Below are 12,672 nucleotides of genomic sequence, written 5' to 3'. Positions count from 1 at the left end.
AAAGCACATATCCAGTACTGGTTGGGCTCTAGTTTAGATCACGAGGGAGTTGCCAGCTTTTATAGTGAACTCTTCCTCTCCTGCTATTAACTTTGCATTTGTGTATGGATGCCAGTTTATAGAATCCAGTCTACAGTTATTCAGAGCTGCTGCCACTGTGTGATTTTCCTCATATTTATTTATCAGTTTTACTGTTGTGCCAGTAGTTGAAATTCAGCTCCTTCTGTCTCCATTTCTGCGTCGATGCCAGCGTTTCGCTGATACACCCTATAACCAACACCAACACCGAGCCAGGGAATAGTACTGGTGCCATGTATTCTCACTCTTGCCATCTGCCACCCAAACTGTAATTAAATTTCACTTATCTTTTTATGAAGCAGAAGTTAATAGAGCAGGTTTATTCAATCAAGGGATTTTTCACGCCAGCTGGAGTCTCACTGGAGCTTGACTCTGCTGTATACACATCATTGTCCAGAGTTGTATACACGCTTTATTTTCAAGTAAGTACATCAGTGAAATTACTTTATCAAATGTGCTGAGTGTGTGAAGTCAAAAACACCACTATATAATAATAAAGCTAAACAAATGTAGTGTACAAACATATTGTTGAGTATTAAGAATATGTGTGGATATTAGGATATTAGGTCCTGAAAGTGAGACAGCGTGTTAATGAGGCTCTACATTAGTATCGACTATATGAGCAGCTCCCCTAATATTTAAAAATCTATACATGCACCTTGCAGCATGAGTCACGTGTTTACCACAGGATTTTGGTGGACACCAAAATATTAAAAATATTAGTCTGGGACTCCAAAAAAGAGAGCTTATTTCACATCATAACTGCTGAATGTGTAGATAGGCAATAATTTAAGCAGAACTTTGCCATGTGAACCTAAAATATGATGACATATCAATGTTACGTTCACAACCCGTTTCCATGGCCAGCTGAAAATATTGTTAAACATTTATTGTGGGTTGAAATCAATAATTAATTTCGTTTAGTACAGTTTTTCTGTTTTTCTCATTTTGTTATTCAGATGCAGTCTGTCCCCTGGTCATAAAATGACTCATATTTTGTAGCAGTTTTGTGTGTATGTATGTATATTGTGTGCAGGTGCACATGTTGGCTCTTCTAACTTCAGTATTAGCACACATAATTAGGAGGGGGAGAGTGAAATGAGTGCCATTGTGGCATATATCTGAAAAGCTCTTGGATGCTTTTAGACATTATCTGCTACAGCTAACAGATTTAAAAGTACAGACACAGGAAACACTAATGCGTCTCACCATTTGTATGCACTTGCACACAAATGGTGAGACAGTAAACAAGGCCTTGGAAAACTTCCTGGCAAACTCCTCGCATTTGGTTTTAAGCTCATTATGTATGTTGCATGGTCAAAGTTGTGGGCTCCATTTGCCAGCAAAAGCAGCTGGAGGTGTTCATGCTGTGTTAGTTAATCAGGATTACTGAGCAAAGCAACGTTTGGACATGACTGTGTCTAATCCACTGTGAAAAGTAACGTGTTGCTCATTTCTCGCTGGGCTGCACTAATTATGTAGCAGCTAGGTGAACATGCATGACAGGACTGTAGCCTTTATGTGAAGAATTGTATAACAGTACAAGTCAAAGTGTAAAAGTTATTTTATTATGAAATTTACATGTTTTGCATAGTATATATTTTTAAAGTTCACATTAGATTTCTAAGAATTTTTACCACAGTGTTTTTCTGTGTGTATATGAAAAATGTTGTTCCATTGGAGCATGAGGAGTAATTCATTGGGGATTTCCATAATTTCCTTTTCAAACACTTTGAAATTCCAATGATATTAATCCTCAAAGTCATTAAAACATTGTGCAGAGTAGAAACTTAACTTTCCAAGAGCTTAGCAATATCTATTATGCAAATATTTCAAAGTGTTATAATGGACATCAGGTTGGAGTGAATGTACTTTATCGTAAACATCTGTACATTATGTGCACATACAGGGCTATTTTAATATCTGTCATAAAAAGAAGAAAACACGGTACCACTTTACAATAAGGCTCCCCTTATAGATGCTAATAAATAGTTTATAGCTATATTATTAATTAATTTGTAAATGCTTTATAAACCATTATTAATGGTTTATTATGCATTAGTTAAGGGTGAGAAAGAGGAAAAAAACTGACCGGTTTCCTTGCCAAATAGTGAGCCAAATGTGTTCACCTATATATTTCATCTAGAGTTGCTATATTAAACATTTCAGACTAAGTTACTATCCTGTAAGCACAATCAGCATTTGTAAACATATTTTTTATCATATAAAATTGTACTTCAGAAATGCATTATAAATATCCACAACTATCAATCGGAGCTTTGTTGTAAAGTGTAAAGCATAAAACCATTTATTAATGAATAATAAATATTTATAAATGCCAAATGGGAGCCTTATTGTAAAGTGTAAAGCATGACACCATTTATTTATGACTAATAAACATTTATAAATGCCAAATGGGAGCCTTATTGTAAAGTGTAAAGCATAACACCATTTATTAATGACTACTAAACATTATAAATGACAAAAGAGAGTTTTGTTGTAAAGTTTAAAACATGTCAACATTTATTAAGGACTAATAAACATTTATAAATGCCAAATGGGAGCCTTATTGTAAAGTGTAAAGCATAACACCATTTATTAATCACTAATAAACATTTATAAATGACAAAAGATAGCTTTGTCGTAAAGTTTAAAACATGTCAACATTTATTAAGGACTAATAAACATTTATAAATGCCAAATGGGAGCCTTATTGTAAAGTGTAAAGCATAACACCATTTATTAATCACTAATAAACATTTATAAATGACAAAAGATAGCTTTGTCGTAAAGTTTAAAACATGTCAACATTTATTAATCACTAATAAACATTTATAATTGCCAAAAGTGAGTCTTAAATGTATAATGTCACCATTTATAACACTTAGACCTAAATTACAATCAGTGCTTGAAATAACATTTAACTACTGTCAAAAATGGCAATGTATTGTAAGAGTAACACATGTAACATTAAATGTGTTTTTTAAAACACCAAACAGTCACCCACTCCAAAAAAAGTTCATGCCAGACTGGTTCAAACTGGAAATATTTTTTGTATGTCCTTAAATAAGCGTCCCAGTGGTCCATCAGGGTGTCGCGCTCCAGTTCCTCCTTAAGAAAAGTCAGTTTCTCTCGCTCCTTGTTAAGAAGGGCAGTTGCAGTAGGGGCAGGATTAGAAGAAGAATCTAAAGAACAAACAATTATTAAATTACAATACTAAAATAATTTATAATCTAAACTTGGGAAACTCAAATAAAATATTGATTAAAAACGGTTACAACTTGAATTTATAAAAAGCCACTTTGTAAAAATTATGTTATATACACATGTGGTGGTTCAGACATTTCTAAAACAAGGCAAATAATTCTTATGTGTACTGCCTTACCAGGGTGTTTAATATAAATTTAATGATGCACATAAACAAAACTAAAAATATACAACTAAGTGATATCAATCGTTTGGAATAACCAATAGTAATAGAGCTATTCACATGTTATGTGATGTTAGTTAGCCACTGTAGCTAGCAGCCAAATGGCTCGGTAGCTAGCTAGCTAGCATTATACTCACCTTCATGTCTAACTGCTGACGTCGTTGGCTTAGTGCAATCTAGATCATCCAGTCTCTGCTTTTTGTATCTCTTCGAACGTGTGCTAACTGTGTAAGTCGCAGACGCACACAAATTTTTATCTTCTGCTCCATCCATGGCGCAGCAACTTGAACGAGCGCCTTCAGTGTGTCTGTTCGTGCCCCTTTGGCTTGACCTTCCAGAGAGCAGAGTGAAGCTGACCCCCCACCCACTTGAAACGTAAAGGCAAATAGGCGGAGCGGTTAGTGCTACGTTTGTGCAGATTTGTGCAGGTAAAATTAGCGTTTGTGCTGCTACGGTTTCCGAGATATTAAACTTTATTTTATAGGTCATTCAAAGGTCACCATCCCCCCAGACTGCTCCAAAACGGGCCAAAATGGTCTACTTTTTTAGTGCTACGTTTGTGCTGATTTGTGCAGGTAAAATTAGCGTTTGTGCTGCTACAGTATCTGAGATATTAAAAGTTATATTTTTTGCTGATGACATCACCATCCCCCCAGACTGCTCCAAAACAAACCAAAATGGTCTACTTTTTTAGTGCTACGTTTGTGCAGATTTGTGCAGGTAAAATTAGCGTTTGTGCTGCTACGGTTTCCGAGATATTAAACTTTATTTTATAGGTCATTCAAAGGTCACCATCCCCCCAGACTGCTCCAAAACAAACCAAAATGGTCTACTTTTTTAGTGCTACGTTTGTGCAGATTTGTGCAGGTAAAATTAGCGTTTGTGCTGCTACGGTTTCCGAGATATTAAACTTTATTTTATAGGTCATTCAAAGGTCACCATCCCCCCAGACTGCTCCAAAACAAACCAAAATGGTCTACTTTTTTAGTGCTACGTTTGTGCAGATTTGTGCAGGTAAAATTAGCGTTTGTGCTGCTACGGTTTCCGAGATATTAAACTTTATTTTATAGGTCATTCAAAGGTCACCATCCCCCCAGACTGCTCCAAAACAAACCAAAATGGTCTACTTTTTTAGTGCTACGTTTGTGCTGGTTTGTGCAGGTAAAATTAGCGTTTGTGCTGCTTCTGTTTTAAAGATATTAATGAAAATGTAAAGGTCAACCAGCCCCCCCACATTACCCAAATCCAACAAAAGTGGTATCAAACGTTTGTGCTACGTTTGTGCTGGTTTGTGCTGCAAAGATTTTCGTTTGTGCTGCTATCATTTTAAAGATATTAATAACAATTTCTAGAGGTCATCAGAGGTCAACCAGCCCCCCCACATTAATTAAATCAAACAAAATGGGTGTCAATCAACTGTGCTACGTTTGTGCTGGTTTGTGCTGCTAAAATTTTCGTTTGTGCTGCTTCTGTTTTAAAGATATTAATGAAAATGTAAAGGTCAAAAGGTCAACCAGCCCCCCCACATTACCCAAATCCAACAAAAGTGGTATCAAACGTTTGTGCTACGTTTGTGCTGGTTTGTGCTGCAGAAATTTTTGTTTGTGCCGTTATTATTTTAAAGATATTAACAAAAATTTCTAGAGGTCAACCAGCCCCCCCATATTAATGGAATCAAACAAAATGGATGTCAAACGTTTGTGCTGGTTTGTGCTGCAAAAATGTTTGTTTGTGCTGCTAACATTTTAAAATGTTTAATAAAATAACGTCTTGATGCGTGCTTAATCATCCAGGTAAGTAAATCCCAAAAGGTTGATTCTGTTCATCTGGACATTTTCAGTTGGAGAAACGTTTCGTCACTCATCCAAGTGACTTCTTCAGTCTCAGCTGACTGTAGGTTTCCCCAACCATATAAACATTACATTTGCATAGTGAAGGAAACTAGCGCCACTGAATGAACAATGTGCCGGGGGGTTAATTCCATGATTGTTAGTATGCAAATTTTTATGACCATTGATCAATGACAACTAATCAAAGCCTACTGATCAATGGCCATGAGTACCATTCACAGAAAGTGGGGAATGGCTACAATCACAGCATTGTAGGATGGCGAAAGATGTACCCTTGGGCCCCCCTTCTCGATCCAGAGATGGTCAGCATCCTGACAGCCCGATGGACGAAGCTGTCTCTCAGTCTGCTGGTTCTGCCCCGGAGGCTCTTCAGTATCCTTCCTGATGGCAGCAAACTGAAGACGCTGTTGAAGGGATGAGTGGAGTCACCTGTAATGGAGACGACCTTCCAGATGAGGCAGGTGCAGTAGATCTCCTGGGGAGGGAGGCAAGAGAGGTCCCCACAATGCTCTCGGCTGCTCTCACTACCCGTTGTCATTTTTTCCTGCAGAACCCAATGCAGGAGTCATACCACACCAGTGATGCAGCTGGTGAGGATACTCTCAACTGTGCCTCTGTAAAAGGTGCTCATAATGGGGGTTGAATCTCTTGTGCTTCTCAGTTTGCAGAGGAAGTAGAGTCACTGTTGGTCTTCTCCACATTCAGGGACAGGTTGTTGTTGCTGTACCACTCTGGCAGATGGTTAACTTCACCCCTGTAGTAGATCTCGTCGTGGGTCAGCAGAGTGAAGAGAAGGGAGCTCAACACACATCCTTGGGTAGCCCCCGTATTCCGTGTTCTTGGGCTGGAGGTGTTGCTGTTGACCCGTACTGTCTGCTGTCTTCCTGTCAAGAAATCTAGCAGCCCGTTATACAGCAAGGTGCTGATCCCCAGCAGATCCAGTTTGTGAATGAGTTGCTGGGGAATGATGGTGTTGAATGCTGAACTGAAGTCTATGAACAGCACTCTGACATATGAGTCTCTAGTGTTCAGATGTGTGAGGGCTGAGTGAGGGGCAGTTGAAATTCCATCATCGGTTGAGCGTTTTGACCGGTATGCGAACTGAAATGGATCCAGGTTGGGGGAAAGCAATAATTTGATTTGATGCATGACTAACCGTTCAAAGCACTTAACTTAATAATGATGGAGGTGAGTTTGACAGGACGGTAGTCCTTAAAGCAGGAGATAGATGACTTCTTGGGTTCAGTAATGATGGTGGAGGGATCTCCACACACTGTCTGGGGATTGTGTCACCACGGTCTGTAGAGTGGGCTTGTAGTCTGTGATGGTTTGTATTCCTTGCCACTGCCTCCAAGTATCTCTGCTGTCGCTGAAGCTTTGCTGTAGCTGATGCCACGTGACAGGTTTGCCCTTGCTGTTCTTAGACTCACCTAATTCCCGGCTCTGAAGGCTTGCATTTTTCAACTTTAGGAGCATTTAAACCTGACCTGTGAGCCATGGTTTCTGATTGGCCCAGACAGTGATAGTCCTGGTCTCTGTGACATCATCGATGCATTTTGGGATGTAGGCAGTGACAGTTTCTGTATATTCCTGAAAGTCTGTGGTGTTGTCGTGTGTGGCGGCCTGTGGTGGAAAAGCAGTGCCTCTGAGGACCCTTCTGGCCACACCTGCACCTGCTTACGAACTGGTTTGGTGACTTTGACCAGGGGCCTGTGGGAACCCATGGCACACCTAGATTTCTGCCTGTACTGACCCTTATGCAAAATAGGTGGAATTAAGACAGTTCCAAAAGCAAACACAACTGATCAGTGCTGAGAGTGGTCCTGTTGCTGAGGTTGGGATGATCCTGTAATCTCTTATGAACGACCTCCAACGCTTCTATGACTGGGATGCAAGTGAAGACAGATGTAACATCTCTCTCACTGTACATGTACTGTTTATAAAATTAGGGAAACATAACCTGCACAAACAAAATAATTTGCAGGACAAATGTTTGACATCAATTTTGTTCGATTTGAAGAAGGTAGGGGGGGCAACTTCACTCACGGGTGTTTATAAGGTTGGGGAAACCTGCAGTCAGCTGAGACTGAAGAAGTCACTTGGATGAGTGACGAAACGTTTCTCCAGCTGAAAATGTCCAGATGAACAGAATCAACCTTTTGGGATTTACTTACCTGGATGATTAAGCACGCATCAAGACGTTATTTTATTAAACATTTTAAAATGTTAGCAGCACAAACAAACATTTTTGCAGCACAAACCAGCACAAACGTTTGACATCCATTTTGTTTGATTCCATTAATATGGGGGGGCTGGTTGACCTCTAGAAATTTTTGTTAATATCTTTAAAATAATAACGGCACAAACAAAAATTTCTGCAGCACAAACCAGCACAAACGTAGCACAAACGTTTGATACCACTTTTGTTGGATTTGGGTAATGTGGGGGGGCTGGTTGACCTTTTGACCTTTACATTTTCATTAATATCTTTAAAACAGAAGCAGCACAAACGAAAATTTTAGCAGCACAAACCAGCACAAACGTAGCACAGTTGATTGACACCCATTTTGTTTGATTTAATTAATGTGGGGGGGCTGGTTGACCTCTGATGACCTCTAGAAATTGTTATTAATATCTTTAAAATGATAGCAGCACAAACGAAAATCTTTGCAGCACAAACCAGCACAAACGTAGCACAAACGTTTGATACCACTTTTGTTGGATTTGGGTAATGTGGGGGGGCTGGTTGACCTTTACATTTTCATTAATATCTTTAAAACAGAAGCAGCACAAACACTTATTTTACCTGCACAAACCAGCACAAACGTAGCACTAAAAAAGTAGACCATTTTGGCCCGTTTTGGAGCAGTCTGGGGGGATGGTGACCTTTGAATGACCTATAAAATAAAGTTTAATATCTCGGAAACCGTAGCAGCACAAACGCTAATTTTACCTGCACAAATCTGCACAAACGTAGCACTAAAAAAGTAGACCATTTTGGCCCGTTTTGGAGCAGTCTGGGGGGATGGTGACCTTTGAATGACCTATAAAATAAAGTTTAATATCTCGGAAACCGTAGCAGCACAAACGCTAATTTTACCTGCACAAATCAGCACAAACGTAGCACTAAAAAAGTAGACCATTTTGGCCCGTTTTGGAGCAGTCTGGGGGGATGGTGACCTTTGAATGACCTATAAAATAAAGTTTAATATCTCGGAAACCGTAGCAGCACAAACGCTAATTTTACCTGCACAAATCTGCACAAACGTAGCACTAACCGCTCCGCCTATTTGCCTTTACGTTTCAAGTGGGTGGGGGGTCAGCTTCACTCTGCTCTCTGGAAGGTCAAGCCAAAGGGGCACGAACAGACACACTGAAGGCGCTCGTTCAAGTTGCTGCGCCATGGATGGAGCAGAAGATAAAAATTTGTGTGCGTCTGCGACTTACACAGTTAGCACACGTTCGAAGAGATACAAAAAGCAGAGACTGGATGATCTAGATTGCACTAAGCCAACGACGTCAGCAGTTAGACATGAAGGTGAGTATAATGCTAGCTAGCTAGCTACCGAGCCATTTGGCTGCTAGCTACAGTGGCTAACTAACATCACATAACATGTGAATAGCTCTATTACTATTGGTTATTCCAAACGATTGATATCACTTAGTTGTATATTTTTAGTTTTGTTTATGTGCATCATTAAATTTATATTAAACACCCTGGTAAGGCAGTACACATAAGAATTATTTGCCTTGTTTTAGAAATGTCTGAACCACCACATGTGTATATAACATAATTTTTACAAAGTGGCTTTTTATAAATTCAAGTTGTAACCGTTTTTAATCAATATTTTATTTGAGTTTCCCAAGTTTAGATTATAAATTATTTTAGTATTGTAATTTAATAATTGTTTGTTCTTTAGATTCTTCTTCTAATCCTGCCCCTACTGCAACTGCCCTTCTTAACAAGGAGCGAGAGAAACTGACTTTTCTTAAGGAGGAACTGGAGCGCGACACCCTGATGGACCACTGGGACGCTTATTTAAGGACATACAAAAAATATTTCCAGTTTGAACCAGTCTGGCATGAACTTTTTTTGGAGTGGGTGACTGTTTGGTGTTTTAAAAAACACATTTAATGTTACATGTGTTACTCTTACAATACATTGCCATTTTTGACAGTAGTTAAATGTTATTTCAAGCACTGATTGTAATTTAGGTCTAAGTGTTATAAATGGTGACATTATACATTTAAGACTCACTTTTGGCAATTATAAATGTTTATTAGTGATTAATAAATGTTGACATGTTTTAAACTTTACGACAAAGCTATCTTTTGTCATTTATAAATGTTTATTAGTGATTAATAAATGGTGTTATGCTTTACACTTTACAATAAGGCTCCCATTTGGCATTTATAAATGTTTATTCGTCCTTAATAAATGTTGACATGTTTTAAACTTTACAACAAAACTCTCTTTTTTGTCATTTATAATGTTTAGTAGTCATTAATAAATGGTGTTATGCTTTACACTTTACAATAAGGCTCCCATTTGGCATTTATAAATGTTTATTAGTCCTTAATAAATGTTGACATGTTTTAAACTTTACAACAAAACTCTCTTTTGTCATTTATAAATGTTTATTAGTGATTAATAAATGGTGTTATGCTTTACACTTTACAATAAGGCTCCCATTTGGCATTTATAAATGTTTATTAGTCCTTAATAAATGTTGACATGTTTTAAACTTTACAACAAAACTCTCTTTTGTCATTTATGTTTAGTAGTCATTAATAAATGGTGTTATGCTTTACACTTTACAATAAGGCTCCCATTTGGCATTTATAAATGTTTATTAGTCATAAATAAATGGTGTCATGCTTTACACTTTACAATAAGGCTCCCATTTGGCATTTATAAATATTTATTATTCATTAATAAATGGTTTTATGCTTTACACTTTACAACAAAGCTCCGATTGATAGTTGTGGATATTTATAATGCATTTCTGAAGTACAATTTTATATGATAAAAAATATGTTTACAAATGCTGATTGTGCTTACAGGATAGTAACTTAGTCTGAAATGTTTAATATAGCAACTCTAGATGAAATATATAGGTGAACACATTTGGCTCACTATTTGGCAAGAAACCGGTCAGTTTTTTTCCTCTTTCTCACCCTTAACTAATGCATAATAAACCATTAATAATGGTTTATAAAGCATTTACAAATTAATTAATAATATAGCTATAAACTATTTATTAGCATCTATAAGGGGAGCCTTATTGTAAAGTGGTACCGAAAACACAAATATATTTTGGAAATTAGTGAAAAACGTGTTTATACTGATGAATTATGTTGTTTATATTGTTATGTATTAGGCAAATACCAAACTGAGTTCACATTTTATACCCAAATTTGAGCCGGTGAAGTGAACTTCACCAAGAAGTCAGAAATTAGCATAACAAGCTTTGCTTTCAACCTGTGAAACTATTTTTTTCTCTTTTCAGGAATGAAAATAAATAACTGTAATTTGGCATTTTACTATTTTTTTCAGCTTTTTTGTAAAACAGTAAACTTTTAATAATATATTCAAATTTTAGATGACATTTTAGCATAAAAAATAGCTTTTTCATTAAAGACCGTGCACATATTGGTGGATTAACCATTACAGAAACATGTAAAAAATGGTAATTGCTATTATTATTAATTTAGGGTACCTGTGACATAACTAGACCATCATAAATAAAACATGTTGACTGTAAAATTATGTCAATAAATATGATCTAGAATAGTGAAAATGTTTCAGGCAACAAGAAGACCTACAACAGATGTGATGGCCCCCTTAGATCTATTGTATTTTCACAATAAAATGGAGTTAATCTGGGTTTAAATGAGGAGAAAAGAAACACAAAGAATTAAAACATGATACACTGAATTTTTATACGTTTAACTTCTCATCAGGCCTGTTCATGATTTATTGTGCTCTTCATAGTTCTGAAACTTTGACAAAAACTGTTATTGTTCATTGTAAAACGTGCTGGTTGTTCTTATATTCAGCTTTCTCTCTCTGTTAGTTTGTATTATTGGGTGACTTTGGTTTTTGAGTACATTGGTTTGGAGCTACAGATAATAACTAAAGCTGTTGGGCTTATTTTTGTATTTTATAACGTTATTGGCATTGAGTTATTAATGTAGTCTAAGCACGATTTGAGACTCTCTATTCATATCTGTTGTTGGTTTTAACTAGTTATTAACAATTAAAAAACTATTCTGGTGATGTATTATTACTATTATCATTATTATTTTAGGTACATTTACAGATTTTTTTTGTGATTATAATTTAATTTAACATTATAAGAAACCACAAAAAACATGATTTTTGTAAAAACCTTTGTTTAAAGATTATTTATTATTAAACAATGTCCTTTCAAGTTTTCTTATGTTCCCCATCTACAGACCTTTATTTTAACTCTTCTATAACAATGTGTTCTCTTTCAGATCCTCGTTCATGTAGGCTTCCTAACTGAGGAGTCTGGAGATGTTTTCAGCCCAAAGGTGTTGAAGGGAGGGCCTCTAGGCGAAATGGTCCAATGGGCTGATATCCTCACTGCACTTCATGTTCTGGGACACAACCTCAAGATCTCCATGTCTGTCAAGGAACTTCAGGGGTGAGTTCTTTATGTGCGAGATCTTGATATCTTAATTATATAGAGCTATAGAGCTAATTGTTATGGGATGCTGTGTCAGACAGAGAGTGGACCCAAGTGCAGGACTCTGCAGACAAACATAAACTCAAAACACAGCTTTATTAGCTCGCACCGGCAAACTTAACAAAACATAAGGCGGCGTTAACTGGAGAGGACTGACTGAAACACTGACAGACTGGAGCGCGCACAGCATGAAGGAATATGATGACGAAATGACGTAGAACAGAAGGAAATTAGGGACTTAAATATACACATAAGGCAATTAGAGAGATGGAACACAGCTGGGGAAAACAAGACACAGGTGAGCGAAGTTTGAGTAACGACAGGGGAAGCAAAACTGAATATAAAGCACACATGACAAGAGACTGTCAAACTAAAACAGGAAACTAACGCAGACTGAGACAAACGGACTTGACAAAGACAAAGGAAGAATAAAAAGAGACATGACAGACCACAGAGACAGGCCACAGAGGGACCAGGCAGCACAGAGACATGACTGGGGAAACAGACCAGGACGACACAGAGAACAATGACCAAAACCACTCAAGAAACTGTAAGACTTCAAACATAAATCCTTAAAAAAAAACAAAGGTAAACAAGAATA

At 37.2% G+C, this 12,672-nt stretch overlaps 1 protein-coding gene across 1 annotated transcript in view; it reads left to right on the top strand.

Moving 5' to 3' along the window:
- Positions 1-12,672, top strand: part of LOC308396077 (alpha-1,6-mannosylglycoprotein 6-beta-N-acetylglucosaminyltransferase B-like) — a 126,925-nt gene that overhangs the window by 63,483 nt on the left and 50,770 nt on the right. Inside the window, exon 8 of the mRNA XM_080881138.1 lies at positions 11,860-12,029. Within this exon, the coding sequence (XP_080737264.1) occupies positions 11,860-12,029 (170 nt within the window). The remainder of the gene's footprint in view (positions 1-11,859; positions 12,030-12,672) is intronic.

This window comes from Rhamphochromis sp. 'chilingali', assembly GCF_963969265.1.
Source record: "Rhamphochromis sp. 'chilingali' genome assembly, chromosome: 4".
NCBI lineage: Eukaryota > Metazoa > Chordata > Actinopteri > Cichliformes > Cichlidae > Rhamphochromis > Rhamphochromis sp. 'chilingali'.
Note: the sequence above shows the minus strand (reverse complement) of the source record. Positions and strands in the feature narration are given on the sequence as shown.